Raw genomic sequence first — 26,196 nt, forward strand, 5'->3', positions numbered from 1 at the left:
TTAATACGATGTCTGAATCCCTCTATTATGTAAATAAAAGGAAGAATATTATGCAGAAGTACTTACTGAAGTATCAGAAGGGATACTTCAGCTTTGCTTATCAGTCATGCAGGTTAAGTATGGGCTTTCTGGTACTGTCTTCTCATGTGGTACATTTTTTCAGAACCAGGATGACCTAAGATAATGATATTGAAAGGCCTGTAGTATAAATGATGTTCGTATTATAGAGAATTATGTCAAATAATGACATAATTCTCTATTTACTTTGAATAGATTATTAGAAATCATGTTTCATTTAAGAAGGTATGGAACATTTAGCACCATTATTGCTTCCTATAATGCAATATCTTCAAGAATTTTAAATGAAAAATTGTCATTATAGAATATTTTTGTTCTTCTCCCCCCTTCTTCTTCCTCTTCTCATCTTCCACGTGATTTTGAGGGTTCATTTACTTACTACTTCAGTGTCTTTCAAGCTAAATTTACTTAATTTAAAAGCACTGTTATTCTCTTACAACTTTCAGTCCTTGAAATACCCTGCATTTAGCCTATCTGGTGAGCTTGTTTCTTAGCTAAGAAACACACGTCGGCAATGATAAAGATTTGACATTGAAACTTAGTTAATAGCTCTGTGGTTGAATTTTTGGCTGGAACAAAGCACAAACTACTGCACCCACAGTTGCTTTAGCTGTGTAAGGCTACCAACAGTAGAAAGTGATAAAAGATTAATTTTACTGGTTGAAGGCAATAGTATCTGTCAGTATACAGAAGTGGGCCTTTAAAACAAGGCCATACTTACAAGTTAACATTCAGCACACAGATGCACTTTGAAAATGCTGTGTTCTGCTTTTCAGAAACCTATAATTGTGTGCAATCAAAAACTTTGTTATTGATAAGGTGTGGTCCTATTTGTCCTTTTTGTTGGCAGTATGCAAGACGACAGTTTAGAATCCTCAACTTCAATATCTCAACTTCTGAGAGAAAGTTACTTAGCTGAAACTAAACATCAAGGGAAGACTGAAAGAAGCAGATCAGAAACAGCTTCTCGCAACTTCCACTATGGCAACGCTTCCGGTGATCTAGATGAGGTAGCTGCCCAAGATGATCTTCCAGATCTCTCTGCCTTTTTGAGCCAAGAAGAACTAAATGAAAGTGTAAACCTTGCAAGACAAGCTATTGATCAGAATCCACTGGAAACTAAACAGGATGACCTTCAGGCACATTCACAGCATCCCCCAGATCAGCTGAAAAACGCAGGAAAACACAAACAAATGGCCCATTCTCCAGCTTTGAAAACAGCAGACAATGGCCTGCACTCAAACTTTTGTGAGGACCATGTCAGAAATACAAAGGGCTCCAAAGGGAGCTCTCAAGATCTAAAGAAACACCACCTCCCTTCTGAATCAGAATCAAAAAAGGAATTCCTAAACAAGGCTGCAGATTTTATTCAGGAGCTCTCATCACTTTTCAAAGCTCATAACTCCGAAAGAATAAGACCCCGAACATGCAAAAACTATAGGAGTAAAAAAGGTAGCTCTAGCCTATCCAGCACATCAGTAAACAGAGAAAGGCTTTCCATTCCAGTACCTCAAGACTTGGAAAACAAAACAGAGAAAACACTTGAACAAACAGATGATCAACAGGAGGCAAACTTGGAATCCATCAATCAATTAACAAATGCAGAGCTAAAAACAGAGTCAGAATCTGCATCTGTATATTCTGATGAGCCCATTGGACAACCACCACACTTCACTCAAAAATTGAAGAGCAGGGAAGTTCCTGAAGGAACCAAAGTGCAATTGGACTGCATTGTGGTAGGGATCCCAGCACCTGAAGTCAGGTAAACATACTCTGCACTTGTCATTTTGTACTTCTGTAACAGTAGGTGTATGCCTTACTTTTTGCAGATATTTTCATGCACACGTTTCAGTATTCTGTAGCAGAAGTCTCTTGATCTTGGTTGTTAAAATTGATTAAGAAAACGAATGGCTTTCTTTAAATCATACAGAAGGTTGCTTATATTTTAAGACAGCATATTTGGGGACACATTACTTTCTTTGAATTTTAAAGAACTGTTTTTAAATACCGTACTTCCATAAGTAAAACAAAGTGCTAACTCCTTAGTGAGAAATGTTAGTTATCTTTCTGGAAATCAAGATTGACTGTGTAAACTGGCTAAAAACATGAATGGCCATGATACCTTCAGACATCAGCATGAGGTGGTTGAGATGAGTGAACACAGGATCCCATAAACCAAAAAATCCATGCATGATCAGACAGGAAAGGAGTTAATTTAAGGTATTATATAAATAACCAGGAGCAGGTCAGTTCTAATTCAAATTCTGACAATGATTCTGTTGTGACCTTAGAAAAAATTCTTCTGTTTTATCAAGTATAAGACACCATTATTAACTGATTCATGTTCTGTGACTAGCCTGCTAATTCTGATGCTTTATTCTTCACTTATATCTATGAGGATTTTGAATGTTAAATAAATAACATTTGCAAAGATTACTGGAGGTGATATGAAATTTGAAAAAGCTGCACTTTATTAATCAATGACATCAGTGGAATGAGAAACAGATTACCGTACCTTGTAAGTTTTTCTAGAAAATTCTTAGATTTCATCAGCATTTCTAAATCTAAAGTTATTCGTATAGAGCTCATTAGTCAAATTTACCTCCCATTTAAAGTGGTGGAATTATATTTCCTTTGCTGGGACTGTACCAATCCAATAGAAAGGAAAACTCTATTCATCTTTTAAAGACATACTATACATACTTGCATCCTAATATCTGAAGTATCATAAATAGACACCCTTAGTCTAGATGGTTGCTGATCCTTTTATAGGCATTTTAGAAATCTGTGTTGGTCTTCTAAATATTGAGAAGAACTATTTGCATCTTCAGCATCTAATTAAAGGACTCAGAGCTTCACAGATGGTCCACTTTTTCCAATTGTCAGCTTATTGTCTTCCTTATATACTTAGACAACGCTGAGTACAGCACTGCTACCACTTCTACTGCAGTCAACACCTTTTATCATCTTTCTCACTGCACTAATAGGCACAATCGTCAAATGAAAACAATCTCAACATCCAAAGATGGAAGCTCCAAAGATTTTTGTGGTAAAGAATCTTTGTCTTCCACTCCCTTGGATTTCTGGCACACCAGCTGCTAATTTTTCAGAAAGAAGAAGCTTTTACAATGCATCATTAAGTACATAGGAACAAGGACCTACAAATGAATCCTCTTGTTATTGACAGCCTTGTCATGAAGACAAGAAGTTACCCAGTTCACAGGATCCCTGAACTGTGACTGCCAGACCATTTTGCCCCACTGGTGCCTTCAGTAGTAACATGTAGGCTCTCAGTCCCTAACAAGACCTTGATCCACAGTGCCATGCAGTCCATGACAGGAAGGTAAATTTCCAAAGGACTAAATGATTTGTTTGTAGAAGAGGAATCTGTTCTAAAGCTAGGGGAAATACCTTGTTTGGGAAGAATATGCTTTCTACTATGCATCATGTCTAAACTCACTGCTTCAATTAACAATTTTGAAGCATTCCTTTGGTGGAGCTTCTGCCATTATAATTGTTGTATTGTGTTCAGCCCTTAAATTCATAGAGGAATCTGATTAATAAAAACAGAAACAGAGCCAGAAATTTGGGGAAATGGATTGACTAAAATCAGACAGGAAATATCATCATCCCCTAGATATTAGCAACACTCTCTGAAGACTTCTCTTGCTTATAAAGTCTTTGAGACTTAATTCTCCAGGCACATGTCTTGATAAATCATTTTTATATTAAAAATGGCAGTAGGATCCATCATCATTCATAGTTCATAATAAAAAGAAAACTACTGAAATAATATTCTCTTATGAGAATATTACCTGTACACAACTCAATCTGACTTTCTTTGTATTCAGAAAAGGTGAACACTGAATTGCTTTTTTATAGACATATACTACAGTGCACAGTGTTAATTTTATGTGTTTCTCCAGAATGCCACAACACCATCCTTATAACAGCACATCATGCCCATGCCATTGACACACACATAAAACTGACAAGGTGTTCATGCCATCGAATTTTAGGCATTAAACAGCTATCTGAATTAGAAGCTGACACTATAAAGTCACTCAAGCCTCGCAAAGGCAGATCAGAAAACCTAGGAACAATGACTCATCCCATGGAGTATCCAGGGATGGCCAGGATGCCTGTGCACCCAATTCAGGGACCACTTCATTCCACAGAATTGGATGACAGGTATCTTTGTAACTTGAGCCTTCTTTTATCCCAACAAAACTGAATTTTTTCAACAGAGATTTCTATTTCAACATTTGATTTTGTTTATTTTAAATAATAAAATAAGCTACTTATGTGAATGACAGTCAGTACAGGAACTGTTACGCTTTTATAGAATAAGTATCCATCAAACATTTCCAATGACAATACACTGCTGCCAGGCACAGTACTGCTCCAAACAGAAATGCAACGCTGGTTTACTGACTCGTGCTTGTAGCCAGATCAGGGTCTTAGAGGAGCTAACACAGAAGCCCAGAACTTACATGCTCCAAGGCCACAGGTAGTAGGGACAGGGAGAAAGAAGTCCCATAGGGGAAATCAGTCCCAAGCAGTCAAGCTCAAGAGAAAGATTGGGCTCAGTTTTCAGTTTTACAATTTAAACTAACAAATAAAAGATAAATCACAAGGTGATAAGTTGTGATTTATACAGCACATACATACTCCTTGTGTGTATATGTGTGTGCTGTATTAAGGAGAAAGCTGGGAATGTTCGCTGCTTGAACAGTTTCCTGATCATACTTGTTTGTTAACAACTTTTGTCCTGTTCATCCAAGATTCTTTCAACTCCACCAATGTGTACAAGTAACACTAAGAAAGGGTGTAAAATAATTCACCTGCCTGGGTGATAAATATTCATGTGCTTCCAGTGGTCAAGGCCTTTTTAGTCAGTGCTACAGCAAAGGAAACCAGAAAATGCAATGTACTTTGGGGTATGTGTTCCATTAACTATGGAGACATGAGAATGCAGGGTTTCATTTTTGGTTTTGTTTTCACAAAGAATAGTGTGTGTCTTTGATCTGCTGTGCAAAGTTTCAAAAATGAAGGAGGCGTCTTGTTGGCCATAGTTGTGGAACTGTGCCCAGAACTGGGCTCAGAATTAGCATACCTTGCTTTGAGGGTAACAGTTTTTCAAGGTTTGTGATGAGTTAGGTTCAGTATCTGTGGAGCTGGGCAAAGAGAGAAGAATTCTAATAGATAAGTAAAAGAGGTACAAAAATCAGTAGTCTCAGGACAGGACTAACTGGCAAAGCTGGCAAAACTGATGAAAGAAAGCTTAAGGCTGACCGGCTTTAAGGCATGATTTCTTCTTCCTTCAACTTAGCTGAATGACCAAGCTCAATAAACGAGCATCCTTTGGATCCACGTGTGGTGGTGCATGCTTGCCTATGTCCTTTGACTTAAAATGGACTTCCTAACCACAGAAAGGAGTCAATCCTAAGTTACTTATAATGCTCATAATACATACACTCACAATGTAGAAGTGGTACTGTGGGAACCCAGAGTATTGTGAAACAAGAACATGATTCAACAAGCTCTGTAATGTAGTTTCTCAGTCAACACTAGGAGCAATCTGATGGTTAAACAAATGTAATGGGAGTTATAAGAGAGAAATTAGAGACAGGAGATTTAGAAAGAACCTGATCACAGGAATGGAAAGGACTGGAAATATGATGGACAGATACCATATTTGAAAGCAAGACAGAACAAAACAAACCTGATGATATAAAAATGGTGTAACTAATTCATGATGGATCAGGGTCAAAATATCATTGGCAATGATACAGCATTATAATCTACATGCTTGTTAGGTAACTAACTGGTCTATACAAGGGTTCACTGAGGGACAGAAAATTGGATGGCGGAGCAAGAGAAGAAACCGGGAACTGATTTGAAATATGAATATGGATGTGGAAAGCTAAATCCTGCTTGGCTGAATACAGACAGACCAGTCCAATTGCTTCTTAAGATAACTCGGCCTTAATGTAACACACTCACATGTTAGAGGAAGCTCGTTAAGCCCACCTATCTAGAAAGAAATTTAATGTTACCCATTTTTCAGTATCATCGACTGAATGCAGTGTCATAGAAGTGACAACGATTGACACTGTAGCATATGGGCCTCTAGCTAACTCAAACCTTAGCTCACAATTAAAGAGCACTACTATGTTTATTGATTTATTACTTTGACTATACTGCAGATCAGAAATAAGCATTTAAGAGAAGTTTTTCTTCATATTTCCAAACTGTTAAAGGTTTTGATGACCTCCTTCTCATGCTTCCTTCTACAGCTTTGTTTCTGTATGAGTAATGATAGGTGTGACATTCACTCTTCTCTGTGAGGAGAGTACACCTTATTCCCTCAAGTTCAGAGGTGCCTACATTTTTCCAAACTGTTTGGCACATCACTCTTAGGTTAATTTTAATTATGAATCACATTGCATGGTTTGGCATACACAGCTATCCTGAAAGTGTCATGAGGATTTGAAGTTCTAAAAACAGGCTGTATGTCATAAGGTTTCCATGAAAACATTCTTTAACATAGGCATACAAAGCTTAAAAAGTGCATTTTAGTCCTGTGTTGTTTAAGGAGACTGGAGCTGCAACTAATCACAGATATTTAGAGACTCTGAAGCCACGTAAGATTGATTAAGATTTTTTCTTCCTGGCTGCCAAATGAAAACATTTATCTGCCTTAGTGCTCAAAGCCTAGAGAGCCCAACTTCTCTTACATGGAACTCCAGTCAAGTCAATGGATTAAGACCTAGGATGAATTTGGCACAGCGGATGACACTGCTTGTGCTTAATGTGAACCTGCCTTGTATGATGAAGCTATCATTACAATTCATGGCAGGAATGAAATGTCAGTGACAGAGAGCATTGCTACTTCAGTCATGCCACGTATCTCAATGTCAGAACTCCCCTTGGAACTGACATTTCATTGCTAACACGTACAACATTTGGATGGTAAGAATAAAATAAAATGTTAATAAGCAAAGAGTGGCCATGCCAAAGATTTACATAAAGCTTAATTTCATAAAAGAGAATTGTTTTTCGTTTATAAGCATTTCAAAGAGATAACATACATGGAGAATGTTCTTTTTCTCAGCTTAATCTCAAAATAACTTTATGATGAAAATAGTGACTAAAGAATGCACTGCATATAAGAACTAAACAAATGTTTGAAACAGAAGTTTATTCCTGAATTATTAAATCACTTCTGTTGCAAATTTTGAACTAGTCGAAGTAAAAAATAACTGTAAAGAAAAAGAATTAATTCAATCCTGCTCCACTGTCTGTTTGAGTCTACTAAAGGAATATACTACTGACATACTACTAAAATAATTGGAATAAATAGCTTACATGGTGTTTTTAACTTGCTTATAGGAAATTAGAATTGTGCCTCACATAGGCATGCAATACAGACTTATCTTCACACAAAGACACACAAAGGTTAATTGGAAAAGATGATCAGTAGTAATACAAAGAGTTATTTTATCTTAACAGTGATTGTATCACAGCATTCTGCGTAATGTGTTTTGCTTTATGTGTCACTTGAGTGAGGAGCCACATTTGAGTGAACACAAAAATAGAATACCACTGTACTATACAAGTTAATGTTCTGAAAAGGTGCTGCTGAAAACGAGATAAAATTCTAGAACATAGGTATTCTCTTGAATAGTTTTTCATATCCGCTAAAGCTAACATGCTAAACCAAGGCTGCATTATAAGAAGGAGGCATGTGGTAGGTATATAAAAAGACATGAGTAAGTCCCATGACTCACCTCCCAAAGTACAAAGTTGCCTATATGTACTAGACACCTAAAAGCAACTTGTACATTCACATACCAAATTTGTGCTTGTAGTCATACAACTTCTCTCCTGAAAATGTGACCATTTTCAATTATCACCAATTGCAAATCTTGAAAGCAACAGAAGAATAAACCATATTGTACACAGAATTAAAAAAAAAAAAAAATCTCCTTTGAGATTACAGGAATCCTATGTAATTTCCTGGTCTGGAATTTAAAACTGGCACTAATCAATTTCAAAGGACATTTTCAGTCAGTCCTGTAATGCACATTTCCATACTTCTCCATTGGGACTGCTAAACATTTCCTCTACTTACTCGTGGTAGAGTTGTTCCTTTATCCCAGGCACTAGATGTTTCTGTTCTGGTTTCCAAGGACCCAACTACTAGCTATGGTATCTGTATCTACATGCTTATAAGGACAACACTGTACAGAAAAGTAAATGTGATATGCACTTCTGTGGAGCCAGTCAAAAAAGCTCCACTGTATCTAATTATTAGTGGGGGAAAATACCAGGTTTGGGCAAGTCATTGTGGGCAAAGTCTAAAATAGATGTTGCTCTTCCATCTGAAGAGGTTTGTATTAGAGAATCTGAAAGGTTCCTGGCTGGACTATAATGGAATATGAACACTATAGCTCAATTAGAAGCTGGAAGGATCATTATTTTTAAAGGAAATGTATTTTAAACAGAAGTGTAAAACAATTCTTTCAAAATAAAGATGACAAAAAGCAGGATTTGCAAGCTAAATGTTAATGAAGATTCATGCAATCTACTAGAAAATAATGGTACTGTGATAGTGAAATCCTTTAAAAAAGAGGTAGTTTGCAAATAATAATTTTAAGACCACTGATTTCACCTTTTAAAAATTATTCTTAAGTGCTGCTTCATACCTTCTAAAAAAGATAGAGAATGGTAGATAAAAGATAAAGATACAAGATATAAAGATACAAAGATAAAAAAGATAAAAGAGAATGGTTAGATACTCTGGAGAAATATATGAATATACATACATACATATGAATATATTTGCTCCATTTTTATACTCTTCCATAAGTGTCTGCTTTTGGCCACTGTCAAGTCAGCATACTGGGTTAGGTGGACTTGTAGTCTGAGCCAGAACACCCAGTAAGTTCTTATTTATCTTTTTACATGTGCTAGCTCACCTGGCATCCTTGGGTATGTGCTGTTATTACTCCCTTTTGTATGATGATAGCTATTTCTTAAATTTCCAAAGGTGTTGCATGTTGTATAGGTTTGCTTAGTGTCCAAAACACTGTTTACAATTGTGTTGTGAAGCACCTTAAACAAGTTCCATTGAGGTTTGAGAAGCAGCATGAATGGCTGCTGAAAGCTATCCTGAAGTGTTGTCCTAGGCAGATTGTCCACTGACAGAAAGTACCCTGGACCATCTCATTTTTGCCCACCAGAGTGGTAGAAAACCTAGCAAATGTCAAACTTCAAAGGGACAGAGGAATACACTTGATGTTGAGGCTCACACTGAGTTCAAGCAAGCACTTGCGGCAATTTAAATGCATCTGTAGCTTCCTGACTGTCCAGTCCCTTCTTTTATGGTTGTTAACATTTACCAAGAGTGATATATAGGAGAATTTGCGTAGTTCAGTTACCTGAAATTCACATACCCAGTGTCCTGGTGCAAACTCATTTTCATTAGACCAAGACTGGGGCAGCTGGGCCTGGGAACACATTTGAACCTGCCATCCTCGCTTCAGAGTGAGAAACCTCCAGCAAAGAAGTCAGCATCAGGATTTTAGCATTTTAAAGTACTGCTGCCAGATCTGAAAAAGCTGGTCTATCAGATCCCAAAGGCTCAAATGGAAGAGAAATTAGTGACTTTGGCTGAAGTTCTCCACATAAAGCAATGCCAGTTTCTCACTGGTAAAACCCTGCAAGAAGGATGTGGATATATTTTAGTAAACTGTACTTAGCTGTGAAATGTCAGGGAAGAGAGCTAGGACATTTTACACCCTACTGGCATCCTCTTTTAACACGATGATATTTACTAAATGACTGTCTGTTGCAATCAGAAATGTTAAATTTATAAAAGTCATTTTCTCAGACACATTTTCAATTCTTGTTACAATGGAGGCTTGTAAAAGAGGATAAGCAAGCAGATGTAGACATGAACCAAGTTCTAGCTTTCTAGCTACAAAGGTTTGCATTTCTAAAAGGGGAAATTGTGTTAAGCAGCATGATTCATTCTATAGCGCAGGAGTCTCCCCCAGTAACAGGCAGATCTGTACACTTTCCAAGCTGTATATTCAAGTCAGTTGACTGTACAGCTACAGATTACACTAGTGTGCAACTCAAAGCGGACTGGGGAATACCCTGTCTACTTTAAGAAAGCCATGTTGGATGGCTAGGACTGATGGTGCACAAATAGTGCATGGTTTACTTCTTAGCTATGTAATCAGCATTTAAATTCTAGATTCGTACTCCTTCATACCTCACAGTCTCTTTGAGGCTCTTTTTTCAATTCTACATTGCACTTCTATCGAATTCTGGTTTTTCATTGGTGTGGACTGTCTTATAGATTTTTTTTTTTTTCCTTCTAAGATATTAATTTGGGCTTTTCTTCATGTGCAATTTGTAGCACAAACTTTTATAAACAGTTGTGCTTCCAAGAAGTGAATTCAACTGAATGGTTAAAAAAATTTATTTATTAATGTTTTTCTAAATTATCTGAGATGGAAATGTAGTGAAGCACCTTGTAGTATGAGCCACAAAATATGAATTATTATAATTTATTACTCAAAAATGTCTTTTTATCCCTTTCACAACTAATCTTATTTTGTGTGATACATAATAGTAAATACATTTGCCATTGCGTTGATAGCATTTGTATGCACTCAGAAGCTGGCAGGTACTTTTACCAAGCTACAATATAAAGATGGATGAAACAATTATACATTTTCAAAAGTCAATTAAATAAAAAATGTCAGTGTGACAGTTCCCACCCACAATGCACAAGATGCATTAATCAACCATATGTAGTTAAGAAAGCAGCAGTAAACAGAAAATACAAATATTTTTGTGAAGTTTTATATCTATCTATGCTTATGAGAAAGGTTATAGTAAAAACACAAAAGCACCTTAGTTTGGTTCTTCAAATTCAGTTAATTATCAAAAAAACATACAGCTATTTCTGAGTATTATCCTAAACATTTAACTCTGGATCCCTAGGCATAGTACTACAGCTTCTCTATAAAACCTAGATCGTCTTATTAAATTTTAATCTGGTTCTGCAAACCCATCTGCTTTTTCTTTTTCTGTTCTGTCTTCATATTAACAAGCAATAGCAATAAATCAGGCCTGCTCTCCTCTGTTACTAGCTCTCAGATTGAGTGATGGTTACTGTCATTTGGTGCTTTTTAGGTGCTGGTTTTACTTTTGCTTGGATTCCTGCATTTTCTACTGAAATAACCCTTCTGAACACTAAGGCACATAGGAATGCCTTAGATGAAAGCATGACGTCTCTAAAGGGCTGAGTATGTTCTTGGATGTATAGCTGAGTTTAAGAGAGAAATACAGCAGTATGATGCAGAAAAGAATTCAAGGTCCAGCTGTATCACTGCCCATGTCCTTGTAAGGAAATGCCTCTATATTGTAATAAATCACTTCTCTTTCCTTGTAATACACTTATGCCATCTTTTATAAAAAGCAGATTGTTTTAAATATATGATAAAACAGAGAACAATATTATAGTAAATTTCAGTCACATTCTGAATGAACGTGAACTTTGGAATCACAAGTTTGAGGGGAATTGTTTACTTAGGTGTGTTTTTCATTTTCCTACAGTTTAAGCCACAACACAGATCTGAATCAAGAGAAATTCAGAGCTGAATTGACAGCATTCCAAATTCAGAGCTCTTCTACTCTACTATTGAAATCTGTGTATCAAGAAAAACATGTGCTAGAATCGCTTATATACATTAGTTTCTTAGTATGTTTAAATACTGCAAAGAAAGGAGCTCTATTATTTACTGTATTGAATATTATGAAAAAAATAAATATTTTATTCCTGTGACTATTGATTCTACACTTACCCGCAATACTCTGTCAGAATCTTCAGACTAACACCCACTCCTTTTATCATCAGAAAGACTTTGAAGAATGTCATTATATTTGTCAAGTTGATTGCATTGATAAACAGTGTATTTTGCCTTGCAGGTGGTACTGTGAAGGGAAGGAGCTTGAAAACTCACCAGACATTCAAATTATCCAGACAGGTGACCAACACTCATTGGTTATTGTTGAAGCTTTTGAGGAGGATACAGGACGTTACTCGTGCTTTGCTTCAAACATCTATGGAACAGACTCTACCTCTGCAGAGATTTACATAGAAGGTAATGATAGAATTGTTGCAGAAATTATTGTTTAAATTGACCATACAGGATTAAGATATAATTATGTATTTTGTATGTTAACCGTGTAAATAGATTTGTCACAAAAAATACACAGCAGGGAGTCAACACTTCATCATTATTAACATATTTATTATTTCTTTGTAAAATAACCTTCAGATAAGTGACTGCCCTTTACATGTAATTTTATTGTGTTGTTTCCCAGAGACTTTCTATATCTCACTGAAAGATTAAAGTCTAGAAATATTCACCTTATATTTTTTTGGTTGTCATCTGCTACAGAAAGATAAAAATTTAAATTTGTATCTAATTCTTTCTAATATCTTTTCCCTACAGTCATTATTCCAAATTAAATATAGCATAGCTTCATCATAACTTATTATTGGGACCTTGTAACCAAAATAAATATGCCAGCAATTTGATATTTTATTTGCACAATAGATGCTATAAATGTCTGTGCTTGGCGGGGATTTACTAGTTCTCGAGACTGGGGCCAAGGCCTTCTTTTACCTACCTCAGAGGATGTTGGATGGAAGCCATGGCTGATGGAGATGCTCACTGGCAGGAACGGCAGAGAAAATGCAAATTCCAAATGCAGTGAAAGCTGAATCAGAAGTGTAAAATGTCTCAGTAAGACAGCTGTTAGTAAACTGAGCTAGTATCTTCTCCAAACTGTGCTACAAGGCACTAGTTTCATTGCAATAGCTATGTTCCCCTCCCCCCAAGTTTTTTTTTTTAGCCAGTAGAGAAAAAAAAAAGGTCTTATATGATTCACAACAAAAATTACAGACTAAAACCTACTGGTGTCATTTTAAAGAGAACTTGGGGAGACCCAGGTATGCATTCACTCTTGGATGCTGTTTTCCTCATTTCAGTCACACTTTATCCCAAATTTGCCTTATGTCAATAGCAGTTCTGCATCTTGCACAGTATGCAATGTTGGTTCATTTCCACTGCAATGTGATCTTTTGTTTTGGCTTAGCTTTATAACATATACCCTTAGAATGTGCTAGAGGAAATATGAATAAAGGTTTGTATCATTCCTAGACAAACTTCTCCCAAAACCCCTCTGCTAACAGTTTGGGTTTTTTTCTTTTTCACAGGAGTCTCTTCTTCTGACTCTGAAGGTGAAATAATCAAAGACGAAATGGATCAGTAAGTTGAAAATCAATTACATCTTCCATATCTCTTATGATTTAAAAATCCCACAAGCATAGACATTTCAGTTTCCATTAATATTTTGCAACTTCCAACACATTAGGCTTCTGTTTGGGATTTACTTGGATTGTTTGGGTTGTGTTTTGTTTGTGTGTTTGCTTGTTTGCTTCAAAATAGTATGGAACAACTACACATTTGCTTGTGCATCTTCAACTTTAGCTTAAGAATTGAAACTTTAATATTAAATATAAACATAAGGAGAAATATGTTACCTGAAAGATTAAACTAGTAAAATTAATGTACTAAACCAGATGCCATTTGATGGCATTTTAAGATTAAGACCCATCTTAAACGCTGATTTAGGTGTCCAACTTGAAAGTAAGATTTCTTACATGAAAGTGCGGTATATCATGAAGTTTTTGGCACAAGATGGCTATACATGCATTATTTAGATTTAAGATAAGGAAATTAATAGATATGAACTAATGCACACTGAAATGATGGCATAAAAGACCAGTTAATTATAAAAATAAAGAAAAGGTGTCAGATGTAATCTAAAACCTGGGAAGTAATTATGTTTTTCCTAAATGAAATCCATTCCCTGTGCATTTAGAACCTGATCCAATCTTTCAGAATCAAAGTCTTTCTGTGAACTCAAAGGAAGTCAGTCTGGTTGAAAACTAAAATAATCAGTCTTTTATTTTGAATTCCTTTGTATGCACTAATTCAACCTCAAAAGGAACCAGTGCTTTATAAAAAGTAAATTTTAATTGAATAGACTTGCACCCTGTTTTTTTCCATTATTTATTAATGAGGGTTATACTCATTACAAATGCCATTTTCTTTTAAAATGTAAATACAAAGCACTGCAGTGTGTTTGGCTGAAGGCCTCAGGCTGGCAGCAAATCCTGTCTTAGGTGATTTTTACTTCAGAGTAATAAAATACTCCAGATTGTATTGGTTTATGGACTTTGATAAATGTAAGAGTTTAATGTAAAACTTGAGATCAAGAAGATCTCAAAGGTTTTTGGATGAATTGCTAAGGTTTCCATAGTTTTAGCTCAGACTTTTCCAAGTGTCTCTGGCATAACGTTTCTTCTTATTATTCATCTCATTAGGTGTTAATGTAATGTTGACTATGATCCTGATCACTTGATGACATCTTTAAGTTGCTTACCTCATTAAATCGTGAAGTAATTCTTAGGGTAAAAAAGAATGCTGCTCTGACATTGTAGCAGGATGTCCGCAAATGGTAGAATTATGAAATATCAGTTCTGGGTATAAATCGAGTGTCTTTATATTTGCTTAGCTTCCAGCTGTCGTCACATGAATCTGAACACCTGTAATTAAAGGGAATCAATATAAGAACAGGTGCAAAAAATTTCATAATTTAAAAGAGAAATCGATGATCACCATAACTGTATGTTCTGAGTAAGGCTTCCTCTGGTTTCAAGGATGGCTTTCCTGCAGGGACCTGTGGTACATTCCAAAGCAGTCAGTGCTCAAACTGAATAAAAAGTTTTTCATCTCTTCACTGTCTGCATTATTTCACTTAGCAGTAAAAAAAATAGGATCAACTCTTTTACTTCCTTATAGAAACTACCTAGAAGAAGTGAAGACGTGACAACCTGTACACTACCAAAATTGCATGATATGTTGGTCAGAAAACATATCTGTCTTCTTTTATATTTCAGCAGTAAATTACTGAATCTGTATCCTAGTAGACCGTGGTATTTTCATTACCTTATAGGCCCAAATCTTCATAGAAGTTCAGGGAGTAGTGCAAGAGAAACTAGCACTGTCCTCTGAGAAACTAGCACTGCTCTCTCATGCTGCTCAGAGCTGGTAACAGTAGCTTTCAAGCCACAATTGAGTTATTCCAGGCCATTTATTATAATTGGTGTAACTGAACTAAGTATGAGAGATTAGAGTGGCAAGATATGCAGCCTGATTCTTATAAAATACAGTTTACCTAGGAGTACATATCAGTTTAGATCAATTGGAATTCAATCCCAGAAATGAAGCTGGGGTTGACATGTAACTGGGACAGACATAACTAAGGGGGACACACATAGTTTTAGTTTTCAATTAGAGAATTTGTTTTTGGTTAATATTCCACAGCAAACCAAAGCCAGCTGACACCTTCTTGAATGCAGCATCTCCTGCTGTTAGAACTGCAACAAAGCACCTAGAGACCTCCAAGGCACCATCTGCTGTGGCTCAGCCTGTGTCTGTACCTGTCCAGCCTGTGTCAACACCAGTTAATCAGGTAGGGGAGACAATATGGTGAATTTCAAGGATCAAAAGCAAGCTCTTAAAAAGGTGTTTCTTCTACAGTTTGTGACTCAGAACCCACAAATTTTCTAGTTTTTGCTTTGCTGATGAACTTCAGCTTTGAACCTTACTGCCATACAGTAGTTGCGTACACAGAAGAGATGTTCTGCCTACTAGCTAACCTTTAGCACCTGGCACAGGGAAGGGAACCTTTCATCCCCAGGTTACAGGCATCTCTGCAGCAATGAGCAGAAGGAGCAGCTGCTGCTAGCTCAGCCAGTGGTGGCAATCTGTGTGCACTCCAGCAGGTCAGAGACTGCATGCCATGAAGGGCACTGCGATGTGAAACTTGGCTCACTGGCCTCTTCTCATTGCAGACTGACCCGTTCACTGTCAATAGCAGCAGCGTATAACTTTTTCCTCTCCCTCTCTACCTCTTTCAAGAACCCACTTGAAATAATTTTCTTTCAATGAAACTTATTTTAAGCAGAATGATTTCCCTACTATGTTTACTTTATATGTAGATATGCTTATTTACACGTAACATTTTAGTATCCGTATCAAAGAGTTTCTAATTAATGTTAGCATGTATTTCGAGTCGTTTTTGCTGCAAACTATCAGAATATTCATAACTGTGCATTCTTTCCTAATGGAAAGAAGAGCCGTATCTTCTCAAAAATAAAACTGAGGCACTTTACACTGCCTTTTCAATGTTTACAGCCTAGAATTAGGTGGCGACCAGTAAACAGATACTGAATAGGTGAAGCAAAGCACATTTATTTTTGACTACAAAGAGAACAGAACTAAGCCTTAGCAACATTATGCCATTTTGACAGAGGTTGCCCAAGTCTAGAGTGGTGGTTATCTCAAAAATTACCACTTTTAATTTTGTTGGCATATAAGACACCATCTGTAGAACTTGGCTATGTTTCCTGAGATACTGAAGCACTAATTCTGCTGTTCTGGGGCAGATTCTATTTCACTAAAATGGAAAACTCTATTAATCAAGTCATATAAGGAAGTTTTCCAGGAGGAGAATAATTTCATTCTGATTTCACTGAGTAGGATCAATAGGGCCATATTCCACCTCTGAAATTATTTGGTTTTGGCAAAGGAGAATTACAGTACCAGTCACACACATGACTTGACTTAACTTTTCCTTATTAACATTCACAGATATTTTGTAAATAAGAGGTTTTAAAAGGAGACTATCACCAAGCAGCCTACATAGATGTGCCTTAGTGAAGTATTAAGGAAAGATGTTACGCTGCAGTGAAGTTTTCCTTGTCATGACTAACTCAATAAGGCAATAAGAGCATTGTTACTCAGGCAGTAACCTGCTGAGGAAGATCACTAGCAGTTGCCTACAACAGAGCAACTTTTTCTCACTGCATTAAATATTTTGCTTTAGACTTCACCCACCAGAATCTCTTTTGTGTCATTCCAAAAGCATTTTTCTTCTGTATATGGAAAAATAACCACTGCACACCTAAATATCATCATATGATGTTTTGCAATCTGCAGGCTCAAAGCCCCACTAACTATTTGCAGGGACTGGATGGAAGACCTATAATTGCTGCTCCTGTATTTACAAAGGTAATTTGTTCTATGACATATTTGAAAACTAGAGGCCAATTAATTGTATTGAGAGGTAATTAAATTTTTCTAACAAAGATAAAAAAAGGAATTATGCATTTCTTAAGCCATTCAAGGATTAAGTGGCTTTATGAAATCTTACTGAAATCAGTATTGCTTCCAGACCAATAAGACATTTACTGATTGTCTATTCATTTTCTCTATTAGATGTTACAGGATATTTCAGCTTCTGAGGGGCAGCTTGTGGTCTTTGAATGTCGGGTGAAAGGAGCTCCTTCCCCAAAAGTTGAATGGTATAGAGAAGGAACACTGATAGAAGATTCTCCAGATTTTAGGATATTACAGAAAAGTACGTTTCTTGTGTGGAAATACTGTGTCTAATAAAATACAGGCAAGCAATGAAACTGCTAATAGCAACACTCTGAATTTCTTATTGCAATGGTAAGAACTATATAAGCCATATTATGGAAATATATCTGGGTTCCAGAAGCCAAAACTGTGGATGAATTAAACAGCATACTCACAGGTAGTATTTGTCTGAGATTCCCCAAACTACTGAGTTGTTCTGCCTTCTGCTTTGATCCCTTTGCCACTTCAATGTCCTTTCCTAATCCAGACTTACTTTAGTGTTTGTTTTTGGTTTTGCACCATTTATGTAAAGCTCCATTGCCCATAAATCCCTCATCTTATAGTTAAGTGCTATTACAATAGAGCTTATGGGCAGTGGATTGCTTCTTTATCCACAAAAAAGTAACCTGATGTACACGTTAGCACGCTTACATATGTATGTGCACATGGTAGATGTTAGGTTGTAAACATATACTTCTACTTTAATTTTCAAATGTAGTCAAAAAATCTGCGGTTTTCTCAGAAGTCACTGGCATGCTAAAATTGCTAAAACTCAATAGAAATTCCTTAAATACCACAAAAAATTAAACATAAAGGAAAAAATGTTTTATCATACCTTGTTTTCATAGTGTAATAGTTTCAGAAATTGCCTTCAAGACACAAAAAAGTAGTACTAAGACTGCAAAAAAAAACCCAACCCAACTGCTTGCAGAATTTATTTCCTATTCATAAATTCTCAAAAATGTTCACAAGTGTTCATATTGTTCAGTGGATTTGACATACATTTGAGTACAAGGCCTGGCTGCCTCCACCACCCCTTAAACAGAAAATTTCATCAAAAGGAGTATTCCATCATATTGAGAAGATCAAGTTTTGTATTTAGTGCTTAAGAAAAAGAAAAATTATTGGCAAAAGGAAGTAGTAATTCAATCTACTAATTCCGCTCTTCTTCTCTTTAGAACCAAGATCTATGGCTGAACCAGGTGAGGATCATCAAAAAGCTCATACTTTTTTGATTTTACAAATGTGGTAATTTAACTTCACAAAATACTAATTAAACTCCATAATTTAACGTTAAGTTCTTCTTTCTCCCACATTCTATAGCTACTTGTAAGACGCATGTCATTCTAGACTGTTCCATAAACATGTAATTTGAATTAATTCTATCATTTTTGAAGAAAATAGTATTTCCATTCTGCTTTGACCCAGTTCTAACTTAGAACCTAAATGTTGCCACCTTATGAGCTAAAGATTTACAAAATTAATGGATGAGGGTCCCCTGTATATCTGAGGTTCATAAGTACACCAAATGATGTAGGACTGAGCTATTTTTATCTAGTTTACCAGTTAGGGAACATTGCATAAGACATTTAGCCATGTCAGCCATTCCCTTTGCTCTCTACTAGCGTAATATGAGAGTATCACATCAGGTGTTCCACCCCTGATATCAGCAAATCCTATAAAAGTGGCTGGACTTGCTAATTTCATGGAACAGAGCAGCATGTAGGCTACTCTGCATATTTTGAGCAAAGGAGCTTTACAGATTTTTACTACTCTCCCTTTTACAATCACTCTCCCCATTATGATTTTCACTATTCAAAATGTAAAGCTGCCCCTTTTAAGACAGAAAATTACCAAATGATTATTAATTCCTGTGGAATATAAACTTCTGTAACTCTTCTCCTTACTCTATTAAAAGATTTTTACCCCCAAAAATGTCTTGAATGAAACTTCCTCTCTCTGCAATGTCTCTCTCCGAGACCTAGGAATGAATAAATGGAGCTTCTACCAGAACCTACCAATGCTGTTCCTTTACTGTCCAGTGGCATCACTGCTGAGTAATGTGAAGCAGTTTTTAGAGGGTGATCAGTTAGGTGCAGTTGTCACTGCCTCATCACCTGCTGCTGATTCAGAAGGAATCTGTATTTCCATGCATGCAGTGGTTGGCAAATCCAAGTATATAAACTAGATACTATAATACCTTAAACTAGTTCTATAATCCTAGTGCTATAATAAACTATTATTCTCCTATACTTGTTAGCAAATAACCTCTTGGTTGCTACTAGATTTTCCTCAGTGATGACATGAAACAATCGAGCTTATGCGTGGTACGGTCTTCCACAGAAATACTCGTAAGATATTAATCCTGTAGGGTTTTAGGAAAGTTTCTTGCAAAATGGTAGCAAAACGGTCACTGACTAGCTGAAGAAATGCTATCAGCCCACATTTCAATACACTTTCGATGCTATTCTTTCTCCCCATCCCAGCTACCCAATCAAACAAAAGATTTAAAATCCCATCACCGCAAGTAATTATTAGCTGGTATTGCTGCCCAGACATGTCGAATCCTGGTCAGATAGCAATATTGTAGCCCCAGACTGACTTTTCAAGATGGAATTTAATTTTTTCTAGTACAATTTTGCTAGCACATTTTTGGTGCCCATTAATCTTCTTCACAAAGAAGTGAAAATGCAACTTTCTAGAAGCACAATTAGCACAATCCCCTCTACCTGCAAATCTGCACTGGTACTTTTGGAAACTGCCAGCCTATTCGTATATGTTTTGTATTTCTTCAGCTTACAGGGTGACTCCACTTGAATTGTTCCCAGTTAATTATAACTAATGTTTCAATTTGCAAAGAGGTGAAAATACATATATTTTAGTGAGTTGTGAATATAGAGTACACTGTATTTCTCCAAATTAAATTTTAAGTTCTTCAGAGAGAAAGTCTGTACTTCATGTGGTTAGGAAAACATTTTCTAATGTCTTCCAAACACTGCTGACACCTGTTCTTCACTTTTGTTGGGCATGCTGGAGCACAGAGGGTACCAGTTGCTATGGACAATGCTGATAACAGCTGCTGCACAACAAAGGCTGCCAAAATTGATGATGAAACTAAAACCAAACTATGCAAGGTGGAAAACTTAAGAAAATGTCCCCAAGGGTAGTCAAGGCTTTGTGAGTTTGTTCAATGCATGTTCACTTGAAGTAATAATACTGTTCTGATGCTCTGCAGAGGAAATTTGTACTCTTGTTATCGCTGAAGTATTTTCAGAAGATTCTGGCAGTTTTACCTGTACTGCAAGCAATAAATATGGCACAGTATCTAGTATAGCTCATCTAACTGTCAAAGGTAAGAGTTTGTTTTAGTCTTTTGCTTGCTAATAAATGTAAGCAGAGCAGGCTGCTGCCCTGTGCAGTCCAGGCTGCTTATTGTACATAGAGATTGCTATGCCTTTTCCAAGTGCCCTTCCCCAATTAGAAATGTGAAGGAACAAGGAACATTAGGGAATGAATCACACACAGCCCTCCCAAAAGCACAGCTCTTGCTGACCTCAAGATTAGGGCAATAGCCATTTTTGGAATCTCTGTGGATTGTCTAGATAGCTGCTTCAGTAACCCTTTGGTGCAGAGCCCAAAGGAGGAAACGTCAAGACAGATTCTTTCATACTGCCTACATGATTTAAGCTGCCAAGGCACTATGCATTTAAGTGAGCAAAGTACAGTATATAAAAAAGAACAGTGTGTGTTGACTCCAATTCAGCTCAACTTCTGGCAGTGTTTTTCATGACTAAAAAGTGAGAGAATTCTCTGAGAAGAAAGTTTGTATTTCAAAGGTGCTAGTGGAATTCACAGGAGACATGTCTGAAGACCACTGCTTGACACTCCAAATTAGAACTGTGCCTCTTTTTCCCCCACCTTTATAATATTCCTTTGTTAAGGGAACTTGTTGCTAAACAAATAGGTGAAACAACTCGGTCCAACAGCTGGAAGAACATCAGAGTGAGTTTTAACTGTAACTTTTGTGATTTCATTTCACTATAATTTATGGGTTTTACATATCACCAAAAGTTTGATATTTGCTATTTCAGCATCTGAAGACAGTAGTAATGCTGCTACCCTTCACACAATGAGCTCAATCAACTTAATTGCTGCTGAACATCAACCTCCTCCATGTACTCCTTCCCATCGTGTAGTAAATCAAACCCCAAAACCTAAACTTGAAGGTGTTCTTGTGAACCACAATGAACCCAGATCGAGTTCCAAGATAGGTCTCCGGGTGCACTTCAAGCTGCCTGAAGATGATAAAGGAAGTGAATCACCATCAGAGAATGGACCTGGCGCTACAAACCAAAACAGACCCAACTATTTCCAAGAGACGATAAATGGACAGCCAATGAAAATACCAGAGCCAACATCGCCATCCAAGGAACCCCCCCCCGTACTGGCTAAACCAAAGCTGTAAGTAAAGGGGATTCTAAGTCTCAAGTGCATCACTGATATTGTTCAGTATTCATAGAACACCACACTATTGCACTAGAGCAAAAAAATCAAATGCAGAACAAAAAGACAGTCACTATCACTTGGTGCTGGCCTTAAAAACATAGAGCATAGAAAACTGAGCTAGATAATTTTTTCTGTATATCACTCTTGTGAAAACTGTTCTCCAATTTTAAAAGAGAAATGTTTTCCCTTTGCAATTTTATTTAATTCCACAAGGTTTTCTGCTGCAAACAAAAGATGGACAGCACTGATTTTATTCAGGCAAAATAAAAGCAGTTTTTTCAAATATATCTCACTCAATTCTGGGTATGCAATTTTGCCACGACCAGACATATTCAGTCTTACACATAGTATGGGGTAGCAGCTATCTAGCAACTGTAGACCCCAAGACCTCATGACTTTCATGTCTCACAAACATAATCTCCTCCTAAAACAGATAAATACTTGGAAATGTTTGATAATGTGAAAACCCTTGATCTAAAAAGCCCTGCGTGATTAGTGCACTGTGAGCTCAAGGGGAAATTTTAAGTAGTGCAGTTTTCTTATAGGACAATTTATGGAATTCACACTGCAGTTTATTAAGAAATACCTTTTTAGCATTTTTGGAACCTCCCAAATCTAGTTTAACAAAAAGCATGCACAGTCCTTAATTTCATTTCTTCCTTAAGGCTCAGGAAGGACTTTGTAAAGTAATTAATTGGTACTCTTAAGCAGAGATGTAATTTCATACCATAAACATTACAAGCCAGAACTTACATGCCATGCAGCACAGGAAGAACTTGGAGAAGTGTTTTTTTAATTTGCTAAGCCCATGTTCGCAGCTCTATACACTTTCAGAGCTATGGTGTGTTTAAGGCGGGGACAGAAGCAGTATTTAAGTTGTCCAATGCTTGCATAAAGCAGAATTTCTTCCCCCACCTCCCCCCAAGCATAACAAAGGAGTGCATTATTATGCACGTGTGTATCTGAAGAACACAAAATCAGGACTGCACAACTTCTAAGTTTCTAACATGCTACTTTTGGATAGCTTTACATTGTCATCTTTAGCTTCAGTGTGATTTTTGTTCAGTACATTACAGAAATACTAATTCTTCAAATGAATTTCTCTTGACTTCATGTATTTGGTTCATCAGTACCAGTTGTGGTTGGTCTCTACTTTTACATTTTTCACTTTTTAACAATAGTTATTTAATATTCAACAATTTATTACATTATAATTTTCCATATTCTCTATGTTGGTTTTTGTTTTCAAAGGGGAAGTTAGCCTGCTTTTCATATGCTCTATTTCCACATACTTAACAACTAAATAAACCACTTGACAAGGCAAAATAATTTTCCTTAATTGCAAAGTAAAAAAAGCCCTGAAGACATATACAGTAGATAGAGTACTGCATGAAATGCAAATACTCTCTGAATTGCACTCCTGCCTGTCACCAAATGCCAACACCACCTTAAACTACATTGGTAATATCTCTTTTGGTGGATTATTACAGAGGTTCATTAGTCAAAATGCTGGTTTCAGAACCCACTTTAATAGCAGCTAAGTAACTGCAATCTGGCTTACAAATGCTCATTTAAAATCCAGTAAACCAAATCCTACTCTTAGTTACACAAGCAGAGAGGTACTAAAATGACAAAGAGCAGAATATGACAATGCCATTCCTTAAATATTTTTTACAAGGCCATGTAGTGATAGGTCAAGGGGGAATGGCTTTAAACTGAAAGAGGGTAGATTTAGATTAGATATTAGGAAGAAATTCTTCACTATGGGGTTGGTGAGGCACTGGCACAGGTTGCCCAGAGAAGCTGTGGATGCCCCATCCCTGGAAGTGTTCAAGACCAGGCTGGATGGGGCTTTGAGCAACCTGGTCTAGTGTAAGGTGTCCCTGCCCATGGCAGTGGGGTTGGAGCTACATGATCTTAAGGTCCCTTCCAACCCAAACCATTCAATGATTCTATGAAGTGTTAAAATGTAAGAAACATCTTCAGTCAAATCATTTTCATACAAAATATGTTTGTGCCTCTGGCAAAGAATGGAAGAAGAAGGAAAAGTTTGTTTTAGTCGCAAACTAATACTATGCTCTCCTCATAATGTTAGAGAATACGTCACGTAGCAGTTTCCCATACCTCTTACTGTATCACAATTCACATAATGGAACTGTAGTTAGCCAGCACATTCAGAGCTCATGACCAATTTTGTTCATCTTTGCTTTCTATGCAGTGATCAGACCCAGTTAAAACAGCTCCACAACCAGGTCTTGCTTGAACAACAGCAGGTGCATCAGACATCTGCAAGAGAGTTGTCATTTAACTCAGCTTTACTGAATTCTGCTACTTCACTTCATCCACAGTCAACCTCGACTACATACAAGCAAAGCAATGCTTCTGCTTCTCAAGCATACAGCTGTACCCGACCTAAGCAACTCCCACCATCACAAACCACACCGCCTACCAGCTCTTCTTCTAGCTTCTTAGTTACAACATTCAGCAACATCCCTCAAGGAATTCAAAGAACAAATAACAAAGAAAATTTTGCAGGAAATCCTCCACCTGCCCAATCAAGGTCTTCAGGAGGGTTCACAAGCAAAACTGAACAGTCTCTACCAAGCCCTAAAGAATCCATGGTGCCTCCATTAACCCTTTCTACATCTAGTGTAAAACAGTTTCAGCCACAAAGTGTGACTCCTGCTCCTATCTCCCCAACTGGCCGGATTCAGAATCCTGTAGCCTTCCTTAGTGCTGTTCTTCCTTCACTTCCTACTGTGCCATCAACCAACGCTATGGGACTACCCAGAACTACACCAACTACGTAAGTAGCATAAAACACACACACAGAAGCAGGGACAAGAAATATGCATAAAGGAAACTAAGACGTATTTCTGTTCAAGGGTTCAGTGGGGAGTTTACTGAAATGCAAGTCATTCATAAAATCAAAAAACAAGTTATTCATATATTCTGGTCCTTTAATCTAAACTTTAAGTTAAGAAAGAAGGGGCTGGTAACTTCTATAATAAGATACATCAAGGGTAAGATGAATTCAACATAGAGAAATGTGAGTTTATAAACAGATGTATACCAGAATTTGGGGGCTCAGAGATTCATAAGACTGTACTAGTGGGAGAAAAGAGATTTCATAAGTTTGCAGGGTAGGTCACTCTAAGACTATTTGCCTGTATGAGCTATAAAAACATTCTTATCTACTGTAAGCAACAAGAAAAGTTGTAAAAGGTACCTCATAATCTAAGTTATTTTTTAGTCCAGGTAAATCTAAGAAATAACCTATGTAAAGGTATTTGTCTGGTTGCAATACTTCCTATATTTAAAGTCCACCAGAAAATCTCAGGAGAGTTAATTATTTTCACATAAATATTTTAATTGATAGTCAGCATGATTTCTGTGACAAAATGGCTACCACCACACAAGCAAATAAGGATGACGATGTACTGGAAAGGTTGTGACTTTAAGAGTTCCTTCTTTACTAGTGGAGTTGAAATTATCATCCCTTTTGTGGACCATGTAAACCATGAGTTAGCACAGCTAGCATGAGTAGATTGATACAACTTTTACCCATAGAACTCCAAATTCTGCACAACATAAGGAATGTTTCCCCCTTTTACCAATGGTATACTTCAAGGTAGTGGCAGCCATCAGAAAGTCACAATCTCCTAACTATCCTCCTGATACTACATCAACTGATCTCTAATTAGAAAAAGTGTTCCTGTGTACATAACGTTCACCACTCCTTGTGCCAAGAAACCCTGTCTTCAAGCCACTATTGCACTCCTACTCATGGACTTCCTAGTTGCCCAGCACAGCCACATAATCGCCATCACCCTGTAGCACATGCCTGGAGACCTTCGTGGCCCTGGCAACATGGGCAGGCATATGTAACAAAGTTACAATGTACATAGTGAAGGTTTTAACTATAGTCAACTCAAGCCCTGGGCCTGCTTTCACAATATTGCAAGAGCAAGCAGAAGCCAACTGCAACTGCTTATCCAGTCCCCTACCTCCCCTTCAGAGCTGGCGCTCAAATGCTCAAGCACTATTCTCTTTGCATTAATGACATTTAACCCTTGCAAAGTGTTTTACGTTCTCTAACTGCTGTACAGGCATTACCAAATGCATCCTTACAGTATGCAGAGTAGTTAAATACTGTTTTCTTTATTTCACCTTTCCTGGGTCCCAGCCCAGAGATGAATTCCCACATAACTAGAGTTTATCGTGCTGAGATTCAAATTTAGATCTCTACATG

The 26,196-nt window shown here is 37.0% G+C and overlaps 1 protein-coding gene and 1 long non-coding RNA gene across 2 annotated transcripts in view; one reads left to right on the forward strand and one right to left on the reverse strand.

Annotated features, from left to right (window-relative positions):
* The first annotated feature begins 908 nt into the window (after positions 1 to 908).
* Positions 909 to 26,196, forward strand: part of MYPN (myopalladin) — a 48,338-nt gene continuing 23,050 nt past the window's right edge. Inside the window, exons 1-10 of the mRNA XM_030487093.1 lie at positions 909 to 1,840; positions 12,088 to 12,263; positions 13,385 to 13,436; positions 15,561 to 15,708; positions 17,238 to 17,309; positions 17,517 to 17,658; positions 18,617 to 18,640; positions 20,674 to 20,790; positions 21,530 to 21,899; positions 24,163 to 24,750. Of these exons, the coding sequence (XP_030342953.1) occupies positions 930 to 1,840; positions 12,088 to 12,263; positions 13,385 to 13,436; positions 15,561 to 15,708; positions 17,238 to 17,309; positions 17,517 to 17,658; positions 18,617 to 18,640; positions 20,674 to 20,790; positions 21,530 to 21,899; positions 24,163 to 24,750 (2,600 nt within the window). The 5' untranslated portion in view covers positions 909 to 929. The remainder of the gene's footprint in view (positions 1,841 to 12,087; positions 12,264 to 13,384; positions 13,437 to 15,560; positions 15,709 to 17,237; positions 17,310 to 17,516; positions 17,659 to 18,616; positions 18,641 to 20,673; positions 20,791 to 21,529; positions 21,900 to 24,162; positions 24,751 to 26,196) is intronic.
* Positions 10,876 to 21,772, reverse strand: LOC115608360. The gene is made up of 3 exons (XR_004389914.1): positions 21,653 to 21,772; positions 14,617 to 14,779; positions 10,876 to 12,242 (listed from the first exon to the last, which is right to left on the reverse strand). It is a non-coding gene; the product is annotated as an uncharacterized LOC115608360 (long non-coding RNA).

The sequence above is a fragment of the Strigops habroptila genome, chromosome 5 (assembly GCF_004027225.2).
Source record: "Strigops habroptila isolate Jane chromosome 5, bStrHab1.2.pri, whole genome shotgun sequence".
In the NCBI taxonomy this organism is placed as follows: Eukaryota; Metazoa; Chordata; class Aves; order Psittaciformes; family Psittacidae; genus Strigops; species Strigops habroptila.